The following is a 27521-nucleotide window of genomic DNA, read 5'->3' as shown; positions in this document are numbered from 1 at the left end:
ATCTGTGCAACGAAAGAGTTAACTGTTGGTCGTTTGTGCATCTGATTGACGTTTCCCTGGACCGTAGTAATGACGCCGTCCAATCAAAACACACTTGATTCACCCCACGTGGGGCTCCTGAACTCCTATTGGTTAAATCTTCTACCGTTGATTGTGGCTGGGTCAAACCCCACGTGGAGATTTCATTCAATCAGGGAACAATTCCACTGCTGCCGATTTTGTATTGAAATTGTACATGTGTATATATAATTTGGTAAATGCAAATAGGGACGTGTAACCTGCACGGGCCGTTTTAAAAACGTGCTGTTTGAACAATTGATTAACATCCAAAACACGATTATTTTTGTCTCGTAACAACAACAACAAAGGCGTTTTCATTTCGAGTGATCAGAATGTTTTTTTATTGATTGAGAGCTTTGTTGCTTTTTAAGCTTGTTTTACGGATGTGGAACTGCAACAGAGTGATAAATACTGGATGTCACACGGCCTTGTTTTCATCTCGTGCGCTTTATTTTTTATACACAACTCCTTGTGTGTGTGTGTGTGTGTGTGTGTGTGTGTGTGTGTGTGTGTGTGTGTGAGAGAGAGAGAGAGAGAGAGAGAGAGAGAGAGAGAGAGAGAGAGATCATTTAGATTAGATAGACCCCCCTCCTCATCCTCACTTGCACGCCGCGGGAGGGATTTGCGTGTTTCCCACAAGAAAAGATGTCTCAAATGTCCCATTGAAAAGGCGGCGGTGGTTTTAGCAAAAGAAGGAAAGAAGGAGGGAAGGAGCGGGACAGCGGGCGAGACAAAAGATCCTGCGGCTGCTCTGAGTGTCGGAGACTCGGCTTCTCCTCGGTGGCACCGCGATTTGCAAGCCATCTTACTTCTTATTTGCAGTTTTTATTCTTCGACTTGGACCCAAGTACAGATCAGTGTGGAGAACATCTGCTTACCTGAGAGGAGACCAGACGCATCTTTATTACAGCCGCTGATACACACACAAGGAGCTAATACACACACACGGTGCTGAGGCTCGGCGAGAAACAGAACAAAGAGAGTTGGCGTGAGGAAATGAGTCCAGCTTTAGTCCAACACTGAAACGAGGACAAATGCACTTGTGAGCTCTGAGATCCCCCCCAAACTCACTCTTCTGTTTTCTGCAACAAAAACACTGGAAGAACACCGCAAAACCACAACACACCATGTTCCCACAAAACCGACCACCGGTAAGTTACAGCAATTTTATTAAGAAATAAAATAATACATCTCTCAACGGAAATGGGATGTTTCTTTACACACCATTCAAGCTTGTTATTCGTGAGAGACATACACAAACATTCACACATGCGCACACACACTCCCTGCGATTTAGTAAACATTCTTTAAACTAGTGCCTGGGTCCAAACTTTAAACCCAGTAGGCCTTGGGATTGTCCTTTAGAAGTAGCCTTTATCATTTGGCTGTTTTTTGGTTTGTCCTAAGGTTCTGTGTCGAATCCTACTCTAGCCGTTTTCCCCTCAAAACCATCCCTAGACTATACTGGACTTCCTTGAAGCGTTCTCAACCTTAAACTGAGTATTAAAGATGCAGCCAGTCTTGAGTTCACACATTTGATTCGAAGAATATCCATTTATTCCTTTGTCGTGCTTGCGTTTATGAAACATTTACCATTGAAAGTTACTAACACATTAAATTTACATAAGGATGAGTTACGTTAGCGTCGTTCCTTCAGAAAATTCAATGTTGATTTGGATTGAGACGTCAAAACAGTGAAAACATGCAGGTATTAGAAGCCTCTTGAGATTTCAGTACAGCTAATGTATTCATCCACCCCACCACCACCCTTCACCCCCACTCACAGTTCCTGTTACCCACCAAGCACAAAATTCCCCAGCACTCATTTCCTAAGGGACAGAACTTTAGGTTGGTTTCAATCCCTGAGCTTGAATTGGAAAGTCAGAGGTTTGGTTTCGTACCTTGCAGTAAACTGACCATCTATAGTTCACAGTTAAAGGATGGGCTGTGGCCTCCATCCAGCCATCACAGATTTATTATGTTTAGAAAGAAACAACTAAGGCCTCGTTATGTTTGCCGATTTTTAATAATTCAGCTTATTCCCCTTTTTAACCCCAGTATACAGTATCCATTTTTATGTCCATAACATGCCATAGCAAAACATTGTTTATCAGGTTTGCAATCATCATCAAATTTACTGAAAAACTCCACAATGCTTGTACACCAGTCCCAGGATAAAATAAATTCCTATAAGATGTGAGAGTGTCATATTTAATAATGATGTCCTGAAGTACCAGTTATTCTTACTGTAAGCAACCAAGCAATTGCAAACAGTGACACGTTTTATTTATTTAAAAAACATCACTGTTTCTTCATTTAATATATTTTTTTAAGCTTCCAGAAATGAGTAATTTTGTTGAAGGTAATAAGATGACACCCGAGACTGGCACGTTATCGTCTAACCATAAAGTTGGTTGGTTGTTAAATTTTCGGCTTTCACTCCGACTGTGTAAATGTTAAACTTTTTCATAATAACCAATTAATAAAACCTGTGATTTAAATTCAGGGACTTTCCAGTGCTTTGGTGCAACAATAAACTAGAAAAACCATGAAAAGATTGGCACAAACAGTTTTTATAGTTGTTAGTTAGCGATTTGAGATCATTTGGCTTGGACCTTTATTTAAGCAACCACTACAGGTTGCGAGATTAAGCATTTATTTATTTTGCTTTAAAGAATGGTGTTGATCCATTGATTTGATTTTTCTTTCTTTTTTCTAATAAACGTTTGCTCTCTCGAAGTTATTGATGTCAAAGACATAAATGTCTATTTGCATATGATGTTTACTTCCACCGTGTCAGCCGGAAACTGCAGTTTTGGAGCTGTTAATAAATGCGCCTTACTGTTTTGAAGAACTTGAATGACTTGTTTGGTCGGGTCAGATGTTACTGATTATGGGTCTCCTTTGCAGGAGGGGAAGGGACAAGTGAGCCATTTCTGATCATCAAAGTTTACATTTAAGCTCTCAGAGGGACTCCAGTAGGTAGCTGGTGGAAGTGAGAATCCTCTGTAAGCCCATGTGTAATGATTACACGTTGCTCTTTAGGCTAATCAGTTGTCTGTGTCCACTGAAATAATGAAGGGGAAAAAAATCAGCCGAGATTTGATATTGGAACAAAAGCTCTAGTGGTATGAATTGGGAACATCTGAAGTCCTAGTCTTGCTGGCCATTTTCCACATCTCTGAAAGCACCTCATTTTCAGCACACACGAGTGTCTTTGGGCATCTTACTCATGACTACTCGTCATCCCTTCTGCATGAAATGTGCTACGTATTCTTGAGCACCGTATCCAGGTATACGAGTGAGTTCTGCCAGAAGATATGGCTTGGTAAAATCTCTTGAATGGATAAAACCAATACCTTTGAGAATATCTCGAAAGGAAGGCACCTAGAGCAATTAACACAGCTGACAATCCGGCTGGCCGGCATTGCTAATGTATCCTGACAGCATTGGAAATTTGCATAACGAGCTTGTGGAGACAGGAGAGAAAAGATGTGGCACTAATGAAACAGGTGCCTGGCACTTTCCCCCTCGCTATTCCATCCCCCCTTCTGTCTAAGTGAGCGATTACGAGGACATTCCTAGGAGCTGTGAGCTGCTGGAGCCTGCGATCAATAAAATAAGACCCTGCGTGGGTCACATTCCTGGGGTGGTCCTTTAATATGCAAATAACTGTCACTTGTTGACACTGTATTTGAATGATTTATGGATGTTTGAACTTCAAACGCTTTATGTAGGGACATGGTGCTGTATGTTTATGTCTATGGACTTATGGTTTGTAGAGCGTTTTGGTTTTACAACTTCAGGACAAAGGAAGATCAGTGGTGCAGGAATGTGATGTTCGAATGCTGCATCTCTTTTTGGTGGACAAGCTTGTATTTTATCGATTAAAAATACATTGTTAAACATGACTTGCAAACAACTGGAGCTTTTTGGGGGGGCAGAGGGTAATTAAACTTTTACACACGTCACTTACTTATCATGCAAATACGAATAACAGTTTTAATAGAGATCCTATAATCCTAAAATCCTATACATAAAGATTGTGGCTGAGAGAGGATGAAACATGTATATTTGTACTAGAACATATTCCCCTTAAAATCTAGTCTTTGTGTACAATATGAATACTTGTATAATTGGTTTGTACATTTTAAGATTGTATATAATTTTTTAAAGCTTCTATTTAATCATTTCAGTAAAAACAAACGTACCAAAATGTAGTAGGACCAGAATGCTGACAGATTTTCTTGGTCAACATGGCCATGACCGAACCTCCTGGATTTCACATCACTTCAGATGTCTAACAGAATTAAAATACCTGTAGTTTTTTACCCCTGTGAGATAGGAGCAGTATCATGGGATGTATGTATAGGTTTGTGAGCCACACTTTTGTAATATGGTGACGTTTTTTCCTTTTACCCGACTCTAGATAAATTCTACCACTTTTAATTCTTTCTCCAAGTCCAAATTATTGCATTTAGGTTTAGAGGCTTATGCTGGTGGATTTGGCAAGTATTAATGTCCCAGAATGGCTTTGTGGAGTTCCTTACCCTGACCGAGTGCAGGGGATTGAGACCTTCGGATGTTTTCTGACATCATGTCGGCTGTACCGTGGGATGAAGCATGTGGTTTCCTGAACTGTAATGAAAATAAATAGATGCAAACATTCACACTGGCCAAGATGGTCCTCAGGAAAAAAAGGCTAAGTTAATTGGATCCAGTCTTTCACACTCACTATGAATCCTCTTGAATGTTTGTTTGCTTTTCTAAACTTCCTTTTTAGCCATTCAGGTACATGATGCTCTCTGTAAGATGCATTGATCCAAAATGGCACCCAAACATTTCTTTACGGAAATGGAACCGGAGCCATAAAGATTGATTGTATAGCGGTGACGCTCTTCATGTCTGCAGTAGTGCTCGCCTATATAAAGCTATTAAAACGGACTTCTGCAGCCTTTTACTAAAAGGTACCCAGTCCTTTTCCAGTAGTCGGCTTGCACCTGTGGAACACAATAGGAAGTGAATATCAGAAAGGGGGGAAGGGGAGGATGAAGAGAGAGAAGGGAATAGAGCCAAATGTCATCCTCCCACCCTTCCTGTCTCTCTCCTTCTCTCAGTCCCTCCCTCCCACCCTCTGTGACCAGCTCTCGCCATCAAATAGCCTTCATCTCCTTGTTTTGCAGATTCTTTCTTTAGTATGGGAGGAGTAATTGGTGTGTGTGTGTGTGTGTGTGTGTGTGTGTGTGTGCGCGCATGCTCCCCGCTAGGCCTGAGCTGTTTGAGTCCAGGCATCTGGATGGCAGATTGAATTGCAGGGTTGGAGAGAAGCTCGTTATGGTCTCGAACAATGCATCAGCCTTCTAGTAAGATCCTGCACCCCTAGCTCCCTTTCCTTCAGGACACCCCCCCCCCCCTTTTTTTTTTACAAAACAAACAAACAAATAAAAAAACTTCCCACTCTGACACCCTCAACAATCTGCTCAATTTGAGCAGCTCACTTCCCAGACTGCATTTTGCATTGCACTTACAGTGGGATTTTGAGTCCTCTGTTATTATGCAAATTTTTCATTAATGCATAAAAAGCCAGAAAACTACATTTCTTTTAAGAGTGCTGGCAATCACCTGAAGTTGTAGACAGTCCATCAGTAAGCTGTGCTGGAAGAAAACGTAGGGAAAACTTCAGAATAAATATGAACTTCAGCTATGTCCAAAAAATTTGTGTTAAATGTATAGTCCCTGCTCCAGTGCTGTAAAATGCAACTGCAGATCTTGCAGCTTTGTGGAGCCCATAGAATTGTCCATGTTTACTTTGAGCTAACGTGCGTATTAGACGATGTCGGTAATCTGTTGTGCTGAAATAAATGTAGTAATTTGAGAATGTTGATTAACAGGGTTTTGTGTTCTTTTCTCAGTATCGAAAATCATACACCCAAATTATTACACATGGCAAAAGCACATGCACCCAATGCATAGTTTGGGGGTTTTCATGCATGTGTTCAGAGGATGTTTTTTCCCCTCGTGCCAATCTCAGGACATCAGCAATTTCTGAAATACTCAAACAAGACAACCAGCTTGCTGTGGCCAATTTCTTAGAGATATTTTAGTCATTTTGATTTGAACAGTTCCTGAAGCTGTGATCTGTTTAGGGTGATTGCATCAGTCGGTCACTACTTTGTCCTGAGTTTGTTTCTTGTTAAAAGCAGCCCAAGCACAATCCTCACCTGCATTGTTTACTAAACGATGACACATGTGGTCAGACAGACAGACGGATAAATGTACAGACCTTACAGTACTTCACTGGAGCCTTTATTTGCCTGTCAGTCTGCATTACCTGAGTCTGGGTTTCAAATGGCTCAGGTGGGAGTATCTCCTTCATGGGGTTCCTTTTCTTCCACTCTGTTTTAATCCTTGCCCAAATTTGAAGCTAAAGCCTTCATTCACATCATCAAATCCTGTTCCCCCTCCCCTTTTTCCTCACTTCTGTAGCCACATGCATGCCCGTGCGAGCACACACTCCTACACTCGCAGGACTCTAACGTTTCATCATAACGTTTCTCCTTCTCCCCCTTCATTACAACTCTTGCTAGCTTGTCTTTCATGTGTGTCCTTTCATTGTGCATAGAGCATATGTGAAGAATACAACACCAACACACACACACACAGGCGCCGTTGCACTGATGCTTTCACATAATGTGCATTAGTCAGCTTTTGATAGCATACAGTATGACATCCCGAGGTCCAGAAGGTGGAGTAGGAAGGAGCACATCAAAAGCTCATGTTACTAATGCAGATACTCTGTCCTTTTCTGTGCGGTGGACACGTACACCGGCTTTACCTTTACTTAGTGCATGCACCGACTCGAAAGCTGCCACACATCAGTATACTATTCTGGCACGTTGAGTTCAGATGTACAGCGTTGAGCGTAAACGAGTACACCCCCTTTCAAAATTAAGTTTTTGACCAAATTCTCAGTGAATATGAGGGCAATTTGCTGCATTTTTACAAAAACAGTTTTGTTAACCATTAATTTTTTTATTAACATGAGGGTGTGGTCACCTAATATATTTAGAATTAAGAAAAATCATGATTAAAATGAACTAATGAACAAATTTAACTAACTCTAATACTTTGTATAAGCTCCTTGATTTTTAAGAACACCAATTCTTCTATACATTAAATGAACAAGTTGATGACACACAGCTACATCTATTTCTTTCCAATCTTAAAGTATGGACTCTTTCAGATCCTGGATGCTGGGTAGAGAATTACGTTCAAATTGTTTTTTTCAGAATGCCCCACAAGTGTTCTACTGGGTTGAAGGTCTGTTGACATGTTTGGCCAATGAATCACTTTTCTTCTTCAGAAATGATCCAGTGATCTTAGATGTGTGTTTTGGGTCATTATCATGTTGAAAGAGCCACGGAGTGATGGTAGCATCTTCTCTTTTAATATTTCACAGTATGTCTGTTAATTCGTGATGCCGTCTCTGACACCAGACACCTGCAGCACTCATGCAACCCCACACAAGAACACTGCCACCCCCATGCTTTACTGATTATACCATGCATTTTTCCTCGCCCTTGCGCCGCCATACAGTTTGGAACCCATCAGAGCCAAAATCACTCGTTTTTGTCTCATCACTCCAAAGTATAGAGTCCCAGTATTCTTTGTCAACATGAGCCCTGGCAAATTCTAGACAGGCTTTTTTTTTGTGCATGGGCTTCAGCAGTGGCTTCCTTCATGGACCGCAGCCATGCATGTCACTCCTAGTAGCAGAGAAAATGCCACATTTCTGGCAGGCTGCTTGGTGGTCTAATGAAGATGAGCAGCTGGTGCAACCGTGTAGGTAACTGGTGTAATGCAAGTGATCGTACCTGTCTTTGTTCAAAAATGGAGAAATAACATCCTGTGATGAAAGCTGATTGTTAACACGTGGATACTGTGGTAACAACTTACAACGATGGTGAATACAAAACTTGTTTTTTAGTTTAAACTGAGTGTATCTAATTCTTATCCTGCGATAATTATTCCGCCCTACCCAGACTGCATGGACGTTGCCTTGTATGAGTTCTTTGAATGCTCAGATGCTGATGCATGCTTCCTTTCCAAGTGCCTGCTAACGTCTCCATCTTTATTTATGGTTCAAGCTGATAAAAACGCACGCTCTGAAGTAGCAAGAAGTTATTCATATTGTGGTTATAAACTGTGTACTGTGTATGTACTTTAAACTGACATAATTGTAGACATGTGTCGGTTATGATCTCAACAAATCGCTATTTTGTCCTGATCGAGTCATGCTCGGAGATTTTAGTACATAAATGTTACGTACGTTCTATCACAATTATTTCTTATTTTTTGTTTTAGCAGGCATCTCTCCAGCCACCCCCCGGGGCCTCGGCTTCAGCGGCAGCTGCGGCGGCGGCGGCGGCTGCAGCATCAGGAACAGCTCAGTCTTTAAAGCTCACTTACCCTGAGACCCTGGACCGGATTAAAGAAGAGTTTCAGTTCCTTCAGACTCAGTACCACAGGTATAACCCACACAAACATCGGAGAACAACATAACCGAACACACTTTTTTTTTAATGTCTAATATAATTATTAGAATATGTGGAGATTTGAGGATTAGTTTTCTTCCAAGCCCTAAAGATGGTTTGGAGCAGGTTAATAATTTCTCTGATTCATTGATTGATGTACAGAAGCATGCAGTCTGAGCTTTTCTGTTACTTGGACATTTCTTCTCATAAAGTATTGTGTGCGTAGCTGTTTGGGATGGCAGGAGAGCATAGAGAGGATTTATAATTTGCAGATGCAAAGGTCTTGCTATTATTTCACAGCACTGACGCTATAGAGATATCGCAAGGCCACGTTTAGTTTTGGCCATTAAACCTGTTTCCATGAAGGCTGGAATCATTGGGGCAAACAATATATTTTGGTGTAACTCAAGTTATGAGCCGCTTCAGTTAGAAGATATTTGAGGCTGCTGATGGGACACACACTCTCTCCGCTTTGATTCTGTAGCTTGGTGTTTGATCTGTGATGTGCACTCTGAATCCCAGGAATGTGGCCAGGGCAGGCATGACTGGCTGAGATCTCTGGGACGTTGCTGGCGTCCCCTCTTATCCGGCTCTGTCAACTCCTCCCAGCTCTGTGCCAGCTCTCTCCTGGCATATGTTCACACGATTGCTGCTTCAGGTCTGCGAGCCAGAACGGGAGACTTCATCTTGTTTCCAACCCCTGATTGTCAGGCCTTGTTTTTCGCCAGCGTTGCGACCAAACAAACCCAAACGTTCTCTGTCCAAATAGCTGTCCAGCCATCCTGATGATTGCTGGGTTTGTGGATGTCTTCCACCGCCACTGGTGTTGGCCTCAGGAACGTGCCATGTGTCAACTAGCTAGCGTGCTTACACACACACACATGCACGCACACACACACACACACCCTGTCTCTCTTGAGAAAACATGAGCTTATTCAACCACAGAAAAACATCCTTGAATAAAATGATTTTATTAACAAACGTCGACAGTTTTAGAATCATCAGCTAAAAAAGTGCCTAGTTAACTTCTCACCATTAGAGCAGTTCTACTTGACAATTTTTTTTAAACACAGTCTGTGCAAGTATATAATAATAATAAAAAAAAATCTTTACAGAGAAGGAGAGCAGCCTCCTGAGTCAGTTCTGTTAAAATATGGGCAAAATTGGAAGTAGGCTGAAGCTAAACTAAATAAATAAATTAAAAAAAGGAATGAGACCTGAGATATTTGAAAGGTTTAAACTGGTGCTTACAAGAAGCCTAATTATGCTTGTTGCATTTTATTTTCTAAAACTATCCATCTAAAATGTAACTAGGATTGGGCAATATGATGTTAATGTTGATAACATGATCAATTAGGTCACATTGGATACTGTGTTTTTAGTTATTTATGTGAAAGCTTGTAAGCGGAACGCTATTGTCAAGTTTCCTAGCAAAATTGTATACGTGCATCAGGAGATGTGGTCGGGAGTTGTCATGATTATATTTATAACCCACCCCCACTGCAACCACCACACATCTTGAGAGGAAGGTTAGGACGGAAGGTGATGCACTGGACTCTTGCCATGGCTTGTGGAAATGTGCACGATAACATCTTTTGCAGCTGCTCTAAATCTTTTTTTTTTTTTTTAATTGCCACAGGAAAAAAAAAAACGACCAACTCTGTCTCCTGCAAATCTATTCTTGCAAAAGTTCATGCATGTTAGTAAGTCTTGATTCAGCTCCAGCCACAATTTGTTTATTGGATGCATTAACTTGCATTAACTTGAAAAAAAAAAAATAAAAGGTTTTCTGTGTTGTTTCTCTGCAAGGCAACTTGAAAGGTTGCGTGCGAGGCATTATGGCAAAGTTTCCAAAATCCCCTTTAGGTCAGACTAGCAGATTACTGTCGACCTGCTTTTGACTTTTTATTCTGTTCCTGCTCCAGTGCCAGCCTGCTCGAACTGTCTTGTAATCAATGCCCCCTGGGGTGTTCATCGTGTTCTAGGTAAAACATGTCCCACACATGCTCTCGTGCGCACACACACACACACACACACACACACACACAGAGCTTAGCTATACATAGCATAGCCAAGACTTTAATTTTAGCTCTGTTGTTTGAGGTTGATTGCTGGATTAGAGGACAGGAAAGAGACCGAGATGATCTGATTTGGTGAGCTAAACTGAGAGCAGGTGTGTGTGGTGTGTGTGGTGTGTGTGTGTGCTGTATATTATTGTTGTATAAAGTATCAGGCCCTGATTCGCTGATTAAAAAGAAAACTTTTCAGAAACTAGCATTGTAGCAATCCCAATTTCAGAAAGGTTTTAGAGCTGTGAATACTGCTAGATTCCTGATAGTGATCAGAGGTTTTCACACTGTGCTTAACCCCGTTCAAAACCCCAGATAGAGCAGTATTTCACATTTGTAATTTGGACTGGGCCTTTTATTTGGCACAGCCTTTTGCCCAGGGTTATGAAACCCTTTAGAGCATTGCTACTCTGATGTTAACCCCACATTATAGTGCCAAACGTGTACGGTGTGAACCGATGCACAGTTAGAAGGGTACAGCTAGATTTTTAACACACTAATTGAATAACGTGTAAATCATATCACATACTTTACAGTCACAGAAACCCCACGAGCTGTGTAAACAGTAGTTGTAGCTTTTGAGGGAAAAATTTAGTGTCCAATTTTTTTTCCTTTATGCATCTCAGGAGGCTTAAAACGGCCAAGGAGGATTTATGTGGTGACACTTTTTTCTCACATATGAAAGCATGAAGAAAGTTGTTATTTAACCAGTCGTGGTTGTTGACACCACAAATATGCAAAAAAAGAGTTAACCCAGGGTTTAGGAATGTACAGTGTGAAACACCAGATTATAAATAGCCAGGATAAAATGTTAACCTCAGGTGTAATGTAGTAACGGTGTGAAACCAGATAAGCAGGGATTTCACCAGGGTTTGTCGTGGCCCAGGGTTACTTTCATCTAGTTTATTTAAAGCTAAGCTTGACTTTCTCCTATCTTCACCCTAATTATCTGCTGCATGTGTGGTTTAGCTAACACGGGATTAGCAGTGTTTGTTTTCTATGAGGTGATGTGGCAGGATGCGCAGGTCTGAGTCACTGTAGGTGGGATTAAATGTGTGTTGTATATTTCACCGCTGGTCTAAATAAAAGCCACCATGTTTGCAGCATTTTCATTGTCATTGCCCTCCTCCATGTTTGTGTAGTGTTGTGCTGTTTGCTATGCTCAATGCCCAGCTTGCATCCCCTATTCTTTTATATAATGGCTTCTGCTGTGCAATCGGAGTTCAAACCAGAGACTTCTCATCAAGGAGAGTTCCTGAACCCATTAGCTGCTCAGAAGGTTCTGTATCCTCAGGGGAAACCTGTCTGCTGTGAGCCGCACAGGTGTAACACGAATTTCAGTTTTTAAACCCAAACGAGGCCGAGCGCTGTCGCATGCCTCTCTGTACACCTCTTTTTTATGTTTGCCTTTTAATCAGCAGGGAGGGACAGAAAGCAGACAGGAGGCTCTCATCATTGTAAAGATCCTCATTTGCACCATCTCCTTTATCTCTCTCTCTCTCTCACTCACACACACACACTCACGCAAGCAAATCATTCCAGCATGTTGCATTTTTGGCTTACAATCGACTCCAGACTCGACACGCAAACAGGACTTCCTGGCCACGTGCTCCCAGGCTCTGGCATGGTTTATATACGTGCATCCGTCTTTATGATTTGGTTTGTGGTTGAGGTTTGCATAGCACATGGAGCACGTCTGTGTGGGCCAGTCACTCCCCAGGGAGAGAGAGAGAAAGAGAGAGAGTGTGCTTTTTAAACATGTGTTAGCAGTGGTTTTGTGGAGATGTCTTTAATCTGCTGGAGAGTGTTGAGTCAGCTGTGTGTGTGTGTGTGTGCGCGCGCATGTTATTGACTGATGTACACGGGTGTGTTGTCAGACTTGTTTTGGGTTGTTGTGTTCTTGCCCTCAGGACAGGTATGGGTGGAGCTGTGTGTGCGAGAGAACATTTTATTTAAAAAAAGTAACAGGCATTTGGATTCATCTCTGTGTGTGTGAGAGAGGGTGAAATAATTGTCCTCAGAGAGGGTGTAAAGTCTAATGAGGCTGTCAGCGGTTTTGCCCTGGGTCACAGCGTGGCTGGAAGAACGAGGTTAAAGTGAAGCGTCTGATTACTCGGCTCTCTCAGTGTTATTTTCCTGTCAGGCATAATTGTGCGTAAATGGCATGATAAAATCATACTTTCATGGATCTATGATCAGGAATCTGTATCTGTTTTTTTTCCTTTTGCCCCTGAAGACCGCTTACAGCTGTAAGATGTGTTCTGATGTGGGAATTTCCTTATGCACATGGGCGTAACTTAGTTTTGTAAAGCACCTGGGAAAGAATGATCAGGTTTAAGCAATAAATAAATAAATAAATAAATAAAAAAGGTTCAATGGTTTGTTAAAAGCGTTTGCTTTTGTTTACTCCTTTGAATTGAGCAAGTCTCATGGAAAGGGCCTCCATTTTAACCAGCAGTTAAATTCACACCAGCTTTTCTTCAACTATCCAGCAATTATCAGCTTTGAAAGTTGATGAAGTTTTCATCACCTACATTGTTAGAGGGGGGGGGTAACAAAAGGACAGATGCTGCAGGCTGATTGCATTAGCCTTAATGATGACAGATGCTTACTGTAAAAAGCTTTACACTGTATATTCACCAGTAGTGTATTTCTAAATAAATCCATGCAACAATAACTTGATTATCACCGAATGTAACAAAGCATGAAACCGTGTTAATTTATTTATGTCTAAATGAGACGTTTAGTTTTAAAATAGACATTCTGTTACAGACTCCACCCTGAGAATCGTGACTAAATATCTTTACATATTTATCCAAATTGCCTGGATCTGTTTTAGCTGCGAGCCATTTTACTGCCCGATGATGAATCTTTCGACATGTCCACAGTCACATCAATAGTTAATTATTACTGTATATTTATAGAATATTTTACAGGACATGATCCTAGCCGATGGGGGAGGGGCTAGTTGCCTAGTTACAAAGAGCTGAAGGCGGGGCATTGACTGTATGGCTTTGTTTGATGCAACTCAAGCAGGAAGTTTGACTGATTTACATCATTTTCAACTTCCATGTGTTCAAGCTACAATGTACAGAAAACACTGACATCCATTTTTGTTTTCCTCCAGCCAAATATCATTAGTGATGGGAGGGGTTTATTTAAAAAATGGTGGACTGTACAGACGGTTTTGTAAATTTATCAAGCTAATGATCTAAATCAGGTAAAGTCCAGCTCATTAAAAAGTATGTAGTGCTACATTGTTTACTACTGATGCTGTAAGCAGCCATGTTGGTGAAACTGTGTGCTGAGCCTGGAATGATGTGATCGTCCTGTTGAGGGAAATTCTGTATTTGTTTATTTTTTCTAGTTGGAGATTGGAAATTACAAGCTAGTTAACTGCAGCACATGACCGCAAAAGGTTGAAGGTGCAGGGCAGGCTGTGCGACGTCAGGGCGCTGAAGGGGGTGGGGCCAGCTGTGCGACGTCAGGGCGCTGAAGGGGGTGGGGCCAGCTGTGCGACGTCAGGGCGCTGAAGGGGGTGGGGCCAGCTGTGCGACGTCAGGGCGCTGAAGGGGGTGGGGCCAGCTGTGCGACGTCAGGGCGCTGAAGGGGGTGGGGCCAGCTGTGCGACGTCAGGGCGCTGAAGGGGGTGGGGCCAGCTGTGCGACGTCAGGGCGCTGAGGGGGGTGGGGCCAGCTGTGGGACGTCAGGGCGCTGAGGGGGGTGGGGCCAGCTGTGGGACGTCAGGGCGCTGAAGGGGGTGGGGCCAGCTGTGCGACGTCAGGGCGCTGAGGGGCGTGGGACAAATATATTGCTCATAAATGCTGGAGATAGCATTTTAGAAAAGATTTATCAAATTACAGCTTTTAATAGAGAAGTCGGGGTATAAATTAGTGAAACCCATATAATAAATCTGAGTGCTAACTGAATGTGTGAGTAATGATCCATGATCAGAAGTGTAAATATGAAATGGTGTTAGGTAACAGATTAACAGAATTGCCTGACTAATTATCTCTTTGCATTTAGTAAAATGATGATCTGGCATTGTTCCATAGCTTCCTTAAATGGTTTCATTCAGATGTTGCTAATGATCCACCTTGTGTGTGCGCACGCGCGCGTATGTGTGTGTGTGTGTGTGTTGGATAACTGTGCTCTGCTGACAGAGCTGTCGTGGTGCTGGCAGCTCACAGATTTGTTCCAGCGATCAGCTTATCTGCTGTCAGTGCGAGGGAGAGATTGGAAATGGTGTTCTTTCTTGCGCTCTGTTCTCTCCCCCTTTCCCAATCTCATCCTCACTTTCTCTCTTGATTAGATTTTCATAGTCTTTTTTTTTTTTTTTTTTTGCTTTCCAGTTCCTAATGATGCATGCTGCATGTGTCTTCTCTGGCTGCTTTCATTAGGGCGTGTTTGTATCCATCAAACACACATTTTGCCATTGATTACAGTGAGAACAATACATTGATGGACAGCTTGCTCTAATAAATGGCAATGTGTTTTTGTGACTGGAAATGGGGTCTCTCTCTCTCTCTCCCTCTCTGTCTGGTGGACACTCTTTGCTGAGCCCCCAGGCTAATTATTTTATGCAATCATTCCTTCTTGAAATGCCCCTTCACTCCTCCCTCCCTCCCCCCCTTTTTCACGCTCTCCTAGTCCCATAATCACATGGACGTGAAAGCACACTTTTTTTTTTCCCTTCTTCAATCCCACAGAGGCAAATGCACCAATGTAACATGACGCGACGGAGCCGTGCAAGAATGCAGGAGTGTTTTTCCCCCCAGGGCTCATTATGACTCACAGTGCCAATGCTCATCAGTCTCTGTTTGTCCGTCTGGTTTCAGATTATCATCTAGCTGTGCTGGTTATGCTGCTGCATTTCTCCTATAGCACTTTTGACCTTTTTTCATTTCACATTAAACCACCTGCACCAGCATTGAGCTATATCTTATACTGGTAGCACATCCTGTGTAGGAGATATAAACAGACAGATAAAAGCTCTTTAATGTTTAATGTCCTCTTGGGGGTGATCACCATATTGGGTTTTTTGTGTTTGGCATTACTGAATACATAAACACCAGCAAGAGTGCTCTTTTTTTTTAAAAGATCATTTTAATGTAGTTTTTATTAAAATGTAATAATTATGTAAGTTTCGATTGTTTTTGCATGGTTTCCAATTGTATGCAACAATGTTTTACTGAAAACTTATAATGTTATAAAACATTAAATTATTACAAAAAAGTCATTTTATACTGTTTAACAACTCTCAATTCTGATTGGTCAGAAAGGTAGTTTCTATATTTTCCTCTGCAAATTTCTTGGAGATATGTTCACACATGCCGATATGGTTATCATCTAATATTAACAGCATTGTGGAAGTGAGACTAAGCGATATGCATGCCAGGCATTTTTTTTTTATTATTATTATAATACGATCAACGATATGTATCATGATTTATTGTGGTGTTTTGAAATTTTCTGTATCTGATCTTCACAGGAATAATACTGAAATACAGAAAAAGTGGTACAGATCTGAGTGCACCACCATGTCCTCAGGGTTCAGGCAGTTTATTAAAATAACGTGATGTAACTTCTTACAATATAGATCTTTTCTTGTGGTATATCCTAGCCCCAGCGTATAGACTGGACCTGCGATGTTTTGTGAATTTCTGGAGTCTCTGACATTGCACAGGGAACAGTTGTAAATAACCGAAGCCAGCATGTGAAAATGTGCACCGATAGACTTGTCAGTTCTCGGAAATCCTGCGACGGCTGTGACTTCTGCAGCGAGGCAATTCCACAGTAATAAAATCTATCAGGGGAATGAATTTAATCCCCCCATCCTCCCTTCTGCAGCCCCCCTCCTCACCAGCGGTGATAAATGAGTCAATTATTGGCAGTCGCGCGCCCCTGCAGAAGGGGAGCGGATGTGCCGTTATTACCTGTTGCCGCGTGCTAATGTCGCAGTATTAATCATATTCTAATTTTCCCAGGCCCTTGCACTCTGCACACATAAATCTACTGCTCTCAGTGTAGGCAGAGAGCTACTGAAATACTGCTGTCTGTGGGGTGTTTGTGTGGGTGGAGTGTGGTTGTGTGGCATAGAGAGCATTGATGAGATGTCACCTGGTGTGGATATTGCTGTGCACTGAGGTTTTGGGGTCATCTAGCCTGTCACACACACTGACAGATTGACTTTGCTTGTTTTTAGGGTTTTTAACAGCCTTGGGGCTTGCTGATGAAGGGCACCTTATACAGTGTGTGTACACACAGCATAGTCTGGTGTATGAGGTGCCCTTCACCAAGCCCTGAGGCAGTAATATACCTCTAAAAGTGTGTGTGTGTGTTGCATTGCACTGCTGTCAAACAGTTGGCTGATTTAGATAATTGCATAAATAGATTGATGTGCAGGTGCTTGGAGATTGTGTGTTGATTATATATAAAAATAGTGATGGTTCTGGTAAGGTTTCTATGGTACCAATTCAACGGCTGCTGCTAAATAAGCCGCTCAGAACACTACGATGAAGGAATCAGTTGAATCTCACTTACCTGTGACCCATGAGTCATGGAGAGATTAGCACTGGAGTTTATTAAGAACTGCTTACCTTTATGCTGGAAAATGTAAGAATGTAAAAAGAACTAACTCGTATCTGTGTTACTCTACAGCCTAAAGCTTGAGTGTGAGAAACTGGCCACGGAAAAGACGGAAATTCAGAGGCACTATGTGATGGTAAGTCTCTCTCACATGCCAACACACACACACTTGGTTTAGATATAGACAAAAGACTGAATAGGTGAGTCTGTGCTCATGATGGACTCCGATTCTTGGTCTTTGTGCCTTTTTTTTTTTTTTTTTTAAACACGCAATTCTGGGTAAAGCCTAAAGAAGGTCATGTGTGAAAATCTCAGATGATCAGCAGTTTCTAAATACTCTAAGCAGCCTGTCTGGTAGCCATGATGATGGTCACAGAGATCAGACTTTTTTCTTTTCTGATGCTTGATGTGAACATTAAGCGAAGCACTCGATCTGTACCTGCCTTTTTGTGCTGCTGCCACATGATTAGCTGATAATTACATAAATGAGCAGGTGTATGGTTGTTCCTATTAATGTGACCAGTGACTGTATACGCTGTTTCTGTACACACAGTACAACTCCTTTATCTGCTTTTTTTTTTAGTTACTGCTGGTTCACTAAAGCTCAGTTGACCAGAACGCGACAAAATTAAATGGAAAATTCCTTAAACAGAGTTAAGATTTTTTGAGGTATCAGGCATCTGCTGGAGAGGTAGAGATACAGGGGTCCTACTGTGCATGACCCAGATGAACAAAACAAAGACACACAACACACACAGATACCCAGAACATGCATGTATGCACACACACACAAGCTAAATACAGCTCAGCACTTTGCATCATATTGCTTGAGAATAATGGTAAACTCACATGGTGCATGGTAACCAGTCCAGCACAGGCCTGTTTACAAACTCTCAGCATTTCTTTCATTTTCTCTCTCACTCTGGCTTTTTGTGTGTTGTGTGGGTTGTTTTTGTTTTTTTTTTTCTTTGTTTTTTTTGGCTCATAATTTCTGGAGACATGGTGTTGCCTAGCAACAGTGTGGGATTTTAGCAAAGCAGAGGGCGTATGACAGACAGCTGTCACACTGCTTCTTTTATTGCCTGTGCTCATTTTTCCCTCTCACTGTTTTATACAAATACCCTTCCCTTCTGGCCCACACCAGCTCGGGGTGTGCGTGTGAGAGACAGCTGCCTGACCACACTAATTCTAATTCTGCACAACTGATCTACACACGCGTGCACACACAGGCCGTTCCTGTCCACTCGTGTCCCAGTCAGAGCCGTTTGCACCATTTAAAGTTTGGATCAATCTTTCTTCCATTCTGGCAGCCATCAATAAAATATGTTCTCAGAGTAGTAAACTCTACGGACAGGAAAAAAAACCAAAACAAAAACAAACCAATAATCACCCAATCAGGACAGAGAGGTGTGTCTGCTTGTCTGGTCATCATGTTTCCTGTCATGTCAGATCTTTCTCTTTTAAGCTTATGTGAGAAAAGTTTCATTAAATACTCTTCCTTTTTCCCCCCTCTTTTCAGTACTATGAAATGTCCTATGGCCTGAACATTGAGATGCATAAACAGGTGAGTGACTGCATGATGTTATTTACAGTGACTTGATTTATCTACGTCTGTCTCTCACCCGAAGGATTAGCTTAACTTAACTCCATCAATTCAAGTAGCTTAACCTACTTGAATTGATGGAGCAGTTTGGCCAAAAAGTTTATATTTATTTATTTGTTTGTTTGTTTATTTGTCTTTTTGTTTGTTTATTATCCGCAACAGAAGTCTCCCAGTTTAGCATCATAAGTTGTTGGAGTCATATGGAGTTGTTCAGTGTCTCAGGCTTGTGCATGTGGTTACTGGTGTGGCACATGCTAAACTGCATCTTTACAAACTGCTGCTCATGCAGCATCACAGGGCAGTGTAACACATGCAGAAGCTAGTGCTATCTGCCCTCTTCTACAAATTAGGTCAAAACACCCATGACTGGTGTCACCGTGATTGACAGGGGAGAAGAGTGTATGCCATTCCTTTGCCCCAAGAGTAAGACTGTGACATTCAGACTTCTGAACACTTTTCTGCCACGCCACTTTATTTTTAGTGTTTCTAAAGCAATCAACAAATTCATTGCCTAAATCAAAAAAAGAGTTGATTAAGCAACATATTTTTATGCTGATTATTTGAACCTTTTCCATGTTGAAATGTTTCTATGTTTTTTGACAAAGGCAGTGGCATATTTTGAAAGACGGTTCAAAGCTAGTTTGTTAATAGTATGGTATAGTGAATATTGTATATGTAAATAGTGAAGTTTGTTCGTTAAATCAGGTCTTCTCTCTCTCTCTGTCTCTCACACACGTTTTTCTCATCCTCTCCTCCCTCCCCTGCTCATTCGCTCTGCTCGCCCAAGTGCATCATGAAATCCCTCTGCTAATAAAACCATCAGAACCTTTTACTATTCCCCTCTCTCTCTCTCGCTCTCTGTGTGTTCAGCCCCACCCTCTTTCTTCCTCTCTTCCTCTTCCCTCTGTGTTTGGTAGTTGCCATTTTCTAACAAGCACTGATTTTGTCCTGTGGGAAATGGGGAACAGGGCGATGAAGGATGGATGGATAGAGGGATCGAGATGAACAAGTGGAGCACTTGTTTAGTCTGCTGATAAACAACAAAGCCAGTGCACACACTCATAATCTGCGGGTCTCCAGCATGTCGGCTCAGGCTGTGGCAGGGTTCCACTAAGTGTGTTTTCCACAGAACCGGTGCTGGTGTTGCGCTGGAGAACCAAACAGTTTCATAATCAAATATCCGAGTTTCCTGAAACTCTGTAAACATTTCCACTAAGAGTTTCACCTCTGGCTTTTCAAAAAATATTTTACCTTTAATGTCAAATCCTTCAGTGTCTCCAAACAGCACAAAGCCATCAGTAATAGCCCACAGTTAGGGTGTGAACTGAGAGAAGGCATTTGCCAGCTGGCCAAACAGAAACTTCTGCTCTTGCACTTGTGTGAAATTGAATCTTTAGGAATCACAACCTGACCCTAAAGCTTTTGGTGTCAGGAATCTGATATTCTACCATTTTATGACTGACTCCTTCTAACGAACATTAAGTGCTTTAAGCTCTGTACTCTGCCTTATTTCTTTTGTCTTTTTATTTGCTTTTTTCAGTATTGGCATTAGTAATGTAGCTCTTGCGTTCAGTGTAGTCAATACTAAGACCATTGCCTATATAAGTGAATCCCAATTATGTATTTATTTCCACTAAACCTCTAAAATTTTTCTTCTGCTGTTGGTCATCTGTTAATTCTTACCCACTAGCTCCCACTATCACATGACCAGCAGTGCTTCCTCTGAGAAACACAAAACCATCATCCATTTCAATCTGCTGCTCATGCTGTGTACAAGGCAGTTTTACATTCTAGGTGGAAAGTGCTATCTACCCTCTTCCACATGCATGACCTCACAGATGCTCATGATTGGCTAGTGTAGTGGTGGTTGACAGGAGGAGAGAGAGTATCTCATCCCTCCCACACACACAGCATGGCAAATTTTGTTGTCTTGGCCATAGAATGAGAATCTCCTGTTGAGGAGTAAATGCTTTCCTGTCACGCCACGTAGCAGCTCATAACATTTTTATTTTTCAACAATAATCTTCAAATCTCATGCATAGTCTTTTTTGAATGTAATTAGCATAACCAACTTGATAATCGTGTTGTCATGGTTACAAGCCACTGGTCTTTGCTTCCAGACAAGCAGAATCTTGATGTTAGAGCAGAACTGATTTTGGTGGCTGGAAATCCTTCTTTTTTGCAGTATGCAATATTGAAATGAGGCGATTCACTACATAAGCACCTTGTCTGGGTAAAAAAATGCTTTGAGGTGGCAAGCTTTGGCATCAGTGTCTCCTCTGTGGAGGCTAACTGCACTGAGCTGGAGCACAACACGGCTCTCGGGGAGGAGGTCGAATCTCTGTGCTGGAAGAGGGACAGCAGATGCTGGGCATGAATATTTTACACACTTCCCCTACTCGCTGCGCAGCAATTAGCCTTAACCAGATGTGCAGAGCTGAAATATTTACTAGGTGTGTGTGTACACAGAGCGGCACACTGTCTGTCTTCCTCTTGTATTAACACTCTAACACCCTGTCTCACACTCCTTTCTTCACTCATTCTTCTTCACGCAATCACATTCGTTCTGTTTCTCTTTGTCTCACTCTCATTTTCTTTCTCTGGCTGTCTCTCTTTGTTACACTCACTCGTTCTCTCCCTTTCTCTCTCCCTCACATGCACTTGCTCATTATTTTTCTCTCTCTCTCCAGACAGAGATTGCTAAGCGGTTGAATGTGATCTGTGCGCAGCTCATCCCATTTCTCTCACAGGAGGTAAAACACACACACACACACACACACACACACACACACACACACACACACACCACTGAGTCATACTCCTCCTCTTTGAAACACACTCTTTCCCTGACATCTTTTTTCTCTGTCTCTTTCATGTACTTCATCTTTTTTTTTTTTGTAGTCTTTTTTTCTGCTGTATCATTGTTAATTGTCTCTTGGCTGATTTCATTAGGGTATGTTGGGTAACAAACACGCATTTTGCCATAGATTACAGTGAGATGGACAGCATGCACCAACACACAGCAACATGTGAAAATATGAACACTTTTGATCTCTGTTCAAAACGTTCATCGTATTCCGATTGAAATGATTCTAGCGTAGCCACACAGCAGCTGATAGGACAGGGGTCTCTGAAACTAAACTAAATCCCAGAGGCCTCCTTAGTACAGTATTTAGTTTCTGAGCATAATCAGGTTTTCAAATAATAGCCTCAATAACACCAGTATTCCAGCTGTTTTATTAGAGCTTTAGAACTTTTTACTAAAAGAACATATGTCTGTGTTACTTGGGTCTAAGTTTGGGTTTGGGTTACACTCTTAAAATCCATGCGGCAGGTCAAACAGGCTAACTGTCAGAAATATAAGATAATGGGGGTTTGTGGTTTCTGCTTCTGTAACAAAAAAAACAGGGCCTCCCTGGCCATGATTCACAGACATATGTATCCATAATTTGTGGTTACATGCAGGGAAAAAACCTCTACACAAACCCACACCAACAATAACAGCACGTTTGCATTTTGCACAGTGTATTTTGTGATTGACTTTCAAAATGTCTCTGTGAGCTCAGCCACTTCACTTCTCATTTGCCACACATGCACACGCCCTCGGCTGACTCTTACATTAATGCTCGGTTATTTGTGCTGAAGTTCATCTGACTGTTATCTGTGTTGTGTCTCCAGCATCAGCAGCAGGTGGTTCAGGCCATGGAACGCGCCAAACAGGTGACTATGGGGGAGTTGAATGCGTCGATAGGGGTACGTGGACTCCCCCCTCTGCCTCCCACAGTGTGTACTTCCATCTACTCATCCACTTTTGTTTTTATGTTGCTTATTTAAGCATCAGGTATGGATTGTGGTGCCCGAGCAGCAGGATTCAGTGTTTTGCTGTCTTCTTGTGATCCGCTGATGGGCTGTTTTTCCACGTTTGAAGTCAGAAATGCAAAATTTTTGCATTCAGGTGCACCACTAACATCGTATCATGAGCCGACATGACTCATTTTGAAGATTATGAAATAAGTAACGATAGAAAACTTGATTAATGATAAAAACTATGATAGCAAATGAATACAACACCTTGATTTTTCAAATCAAAATATGAACGATCACAATTTCAGTTTATTCCCGACACCTTTTTTTTTTTTAATAACTCACCCATTAATCAATAATATTGGAGCATGTGACTTAGACTCTTGTTGCTGAGATGTACTTTTATAGTTTCAGTATAAAACTTTTATAGTTTCAGTAAAAAAAAAAAATATGATCTACATACGGGAGAAAAGCAATCCATTTTGAAGGGAATATCAATCAGAGAGACTAACACGTACTACGATAGCCAATACAACCATATGGAACATGCTGAAAAAGAAGTTTTCAGTAACAGTGGATGAACAACTTTGTGGGGGACTAATCCAACTAATAATCTAATGATGAGGAGCAGCAGAATAAACGCAGAGTCTACAGAAACTCCCCCATCATCTTATTTACAGAGAAATCTAACGTCATTGGGAGGAACTTCATCCTGCAGCATGATCATGATTTTAAACACACTGCCAAAACAGCACAAATAAAACCTGCCTTTTTTTTTTCTCCTGATGATGTCCATCACCAGACCCTGACCTAATTGAGCATCGTTTCACCTCCTGAAGAAGAGACTGAATGGAAAAAATGCGAGCAACAAACAATTGAAACCATCACAAAAAAAGAATGCACCAGTTTGGTGATGTCACAGGGATGCTGTCTTGATGCAGTTATTGCGAGCAAGGAATATGTAATTAAATGTTTAAAGCATATTGCAAAAACAACTGGCATTTTTGAATCTCACTGGGCTCATTAAACATTTTTTTGACAATCTTGTGGCAAAGCCATTGGTTTCTAAAAATCTGACAATCATTACATAGGTTTGCTTGTTCAGTGTTTGTGATGAAGCCCGGAAATGAAGCTCCATGCTGCACTACATGATGCTTGTGAGTCATGCCTGGTGTGAATTACAAGCGTCATGGAGCATTTCCGGCTCATGTGGTAAAACGAGCCTTGTACCGCAGCACTCCTAAGGAGCCATGGATGTACACATTTATTTTGTTTTGGTTTATTCTAAAGATCCCACTTTTATATAACTATAATACAATACAGCTGTCACTTACAGTCATACTAGAATCTGGTTTGGTTAAAAACGGATTTAAGGCACACAATCCATAACAAGGTTGTAAAAATTCGCACAAGGTTTTGTTACTTTATCTTTTGTCTTGATGTTTTAATTTCTCTGTCTGTCATTTAGTTATTATTCTGTTTCCCATTTGTCATGCATTATGTGTGTGTAGTGCTCTGCCAGTTGTGAGGTTGCCCCTGCTCCTCTGGCCTCAATGTCTTCTCAGTATGGACTCTCTCCATCTGCTGCACCACCTATCGACTCGGTTTGATCTCTCTTTCCCTCTCTCTCTCTCCCCATCTCCAGCAACAGCTACAGGCTCAGCACCTTTCCCAGCATGCTGCCCAGGGTTTACCCATGGCCCCTCACCCATCGGGTTTGCCCCACCCAGGACTGGCTTTGGGGGGCAGCTCGGGCCTGCTGGCTCTCTCAGGGGCACTCGGGGCACAGCTGGCTGCTAAGGATGAAAGGGCACATCTGGAGGCTGTAGCGGCGGCGGCAGCGGCCGCTGCTGAGCACCACCGGGGTAAGAGCTATAACCAGAGCTACATATTGTTCCTCACATTCTGTTTAATCCTAATCTGGCTGATGAGCTCGTTATACATTAGTGGGTAGATACTAACTGTGTGTCTGTTTTGATCGGCTGCGACGATGTGCATCTACCATGACTCATCCAGACCGCGAGGCAGGACCAGTGAGTACCTCTTGACCCTTTTCCCTCTCTCTCTTTGCTGCCAATCATCTCTCTATTTTCTTTGTGTTTCATTTGCATTGTGTTTTTCTTTATTTTTTCATCATCACTTATCTCATGTTTTTTTTTTTTTTGTCATTCTTCCACTCACCTTAGAGTATCCATTCACACTGTGTCTTCATACTCTCTTGTTGCTTTGACACTGAAAAATGTGGTGTATATAGACCCATACAGCAGGCAGCCATGCAGTACACTGCTCTATAGACTTAAAGTCCAGAACTTATGGAGCCGATTTGATTTTTGCCTTGTCTTTGTCTTTCAGAGCTCCTTATCAAATGGAGACAAAGGGCGGACATCAGACTACCTCAGCAATGGAAAGAAAAGGAAATCAGACGAGAAAGAATTTACAGATTATGTGCGCTAGAGTCTCTTCACTTTTTTAACTGTTCAATGTTTCACACATTCTTTGTCACATGGTTTCTTAAAAAGTAATAAACTGTTTAAGTTTTCAAAATGTGAATGAACTGTTGGTTCATTCAAGGTGTAAATCCAGTTCTAAGAATTTTCCTGCATCCCACAGGGTAGCGATGCTGACAAGAGTGATGACAACTTGGTAGTGGATGAGGTGAGCTCTTGTATTGTTTTCATCATGCTTGTGTAGAGCAGGAGTTAAGAGGCTGTTGTAAAGGAGTGTGCGATGTTTGTGTGTAGGACCCTTCGTCTCCACGCAGTGTGCACTCGTACTCCTCCAGAGAGAACGGTCTGGACAAACTGCCCCTATCCAGGAAAGAGCCTCTGCCTCAGGCAAGCCCCACCTCCCTGACATCCTCCTCCAGCAGCGCCTCTCCTTCTCGCAGCAAAGAGCCTCCCTCAGTATGCTTACCCAATTTATTAATATACACACACACACACACACACGCGCAATGCACACACCTCCTTATAATTTTCTCTCAATCTTCTCAGAGAGAGAAGTCTAGTACCCCGGGGCTGAAACCAGGCACTCCCATGTCTCAAGATTCCGCCACGCCCGGCCCCAGCGGCCCGCCCCAATTCCGCCCTGTCCCAGGCAAAGCAGGTGTGGACCCCCTGGGTAAGTCCCAAATCACTCTAGTGTAGTTTTGTAGTGAGTGAAACGCATGTGTCTGAGAGATGTCTTCATTAGTGAAGCAGGGAACAAGTAGGCCAGCAGAGGGCAGTAGTAATCTTCAGTATCCTCTGTGTTCTTTGCAGTGATTATAGCTTGTGGGTTGCAGTTTGATGGCTAGTCCCACTGCATCATCTAGTTTGGCTATTTTAGTGCAGTCATATATAACAAATACGTTTTTGTGCATAATTTTTTTTTCTCTTTTTGCTAAAATTTTCATTGTAATTGATGCAGAGCCTTAGTCTCATTTTTGTACCATTTTGCCTGTTTTTGAAATATTAAGTATCCTTTCTAGTTTGAAGCACTTAGTTTGACCTACTCTGAATATCTTGTTCATCCGTGAACAGCAGCAGCTCGTGCCACTTAAAAGCATGCTCACTATACATAAAAAGCTAAATGATTGGCAGTATAAAGTCAGACTGCTCTGTCTCTTGTTACTCAGCGCTGGGTGTGAGGAACCCTCTGGCAGTGCAGGGTGTGTATCCTCCTGGTGCTTTCGGTTTGCCGCCTCCGGGGGTGAACGGCGAGCTTGCTGGAGCGGCTGCAGCATATGGCGCTGGACTCCACCTCGTCTCGCCACAGATGAACGGCTCTGCCGCTGTAGCTGCTGCTGCTGCCGCCGCCGCCGCTGCTGGATACGGACGCTCCCCTGTGGTGAGATGGCATTTTAGCACCAGTTTAAAAATAATACTGAATCTGTTTTCAAATGATTTATTCACTTTTAGTGCATTAATGAGCACATGACATGACTGGTTATAAAATCAAACACAACGGATAGAGGAGAAAGCAATCCAGTGTGTACACAGTTTTTGAACACTAGATATTATTGTACATTTATGATTATTTGAAATGCTCAAACATCAGAAAGCAGTCGCTTTTAGTTGCAAGGTTTATTGGGTAACGTAGATACAACCGGAACAAGTCTATTACTGCACCACTTTAATTGGCTTCTTCTAGCCCACAGCATATTTTAGAACTGATTAGGAACTTAACTGGTTTACAGTCCAAGTGTTTCTGCCTTTTAATACATTTAGACCAGAGAATGTTCCAGTTTTATTGAGCACATGAATGTAGATCCTTGCTGAAAAATATGTGATATTTATTTGCCATCCTGTACGTTTTGTCATTTCTGTTGCACCATTGGTGATTTAACAGTGATTTAACTTGGGAGTGCATGCAGGTTTACCATCATGCAGGTTCACTCTAAATGTCTCCCTGCTGCCTGTGAGGTGAATTGTAATTGCAGTGCACGTACTTACCAGCCTTCTACTTCTGTAACCCTTGCAAGTTGCCTCTAAGGAAAATAGGCAAATTTCTAGGCAAAGACAAAATATGTCAAGGCTCAGAATGATGAAATTAGCATGAGCCCTTTTTATGGCAATATCGAATCACATTTCCTAAAAAAAAATGGTTTAAAATTAAATTATTACATGTTTTGAAACTCATATTCAATGACTGAAATTTGAACATTAATTTTACAGTTAATGAAGAGATTTTCCTCAGGGAAGCATCAGAATGTCTTAAGTAGTCACAAATCAAGCAAAGTAGCACTTTTACTTACAAAACCAATGTCCTTGTGTTCTGTAGGTGGGTTATGAGTCTCCTCACCCACACATGAGGGTCCCTGGCTTGCCTGCTAGCCTCCAGGCTGCAGCCTCAGGAAAGCCGTAAGTTTTCCATCTTTGTATT

General features: G+C 41.9%; 1 protein-coding gene across 4 annotated transcripts in view; it reads left to right on the top strand.

Moving 5' to 3' along the window:
- Positions 1-160: 160 nt before the first annotated feature.
- The window catches only part of tle2a (TLE family member 2, transcriptional corepressor a), a 30826-nt gene continuing 3465 nt past the window's right edge, over positions 161-27521 (top strand). The window contains exons 1-14 of one of the 4 annotated variants that reach the window (XM_027169665.2): positions 161-1211; positions 8428-8588; positions 17324-17387; positions 18771-18815; positions 21545-21607; positions 22533-22637; positions 24304-24523; positions 24675-24691; positions 25011-25103; positions 25269-25313; positions 25400-25561; positions 25652-25778; positions 26275-26486; positions 27420-27499. In XM_027169665.2, coding sequence (XP_027025466.1) covers positions 1188-1211; positions 8428-8588; positions 17324-17387; positions 18771-18815; positions 21545-21607; positions 22533-22637; positions 24304-24523; positions 24675-24691; positions 25011-25103; positions 25269-25313; positions 25400-25561; positions 25652-25778; positions 26275-26486; positions 27420-27499 — 1418 coding nt within the window. In that variant the 5' untranslated portion in view covers positions 161-1187. Of the gene's footprint in view, positions 1212-8424; positions 8589-17323; positions 17388-18770; positions 18816-21544; positions 21608-22532; positions 22638-24303; positions 24524-24674; positions 24692-25010; positions 25104-25268; positions 25314-25399; positions 25562-25651; positions 25779-26274; positions 26487-27419; positions 27500-27521 lie in introns of all 4 variants that reach the window. The other 3 variants (XM_047806510.1, XM_027169666.2, XM_027169664.2) reach the window with 3 other exon arrangements.

The sequence above is a fragment of the Tachysurus fulvidraco genome, chromosome 2 (assembly GCF_022655615.1).
Source record: "Tachysurus fulvidraco isolate hzauxx_2018 chromosome 2, HZAU_PFXX_2.0, whole genome shotgun sequence".
Classification (NCBI taxonomy): Eukaryota; Metazoa; Chordata; class Actinopteri; order Siluriformes; family Bagridae; genus Tachysurus; species Tachysurus fulvidraco.
Note: the sequence above shows the minus strand (reverse complement) of the source record. Positions and strands in the feature narration are given on the sequence as shown.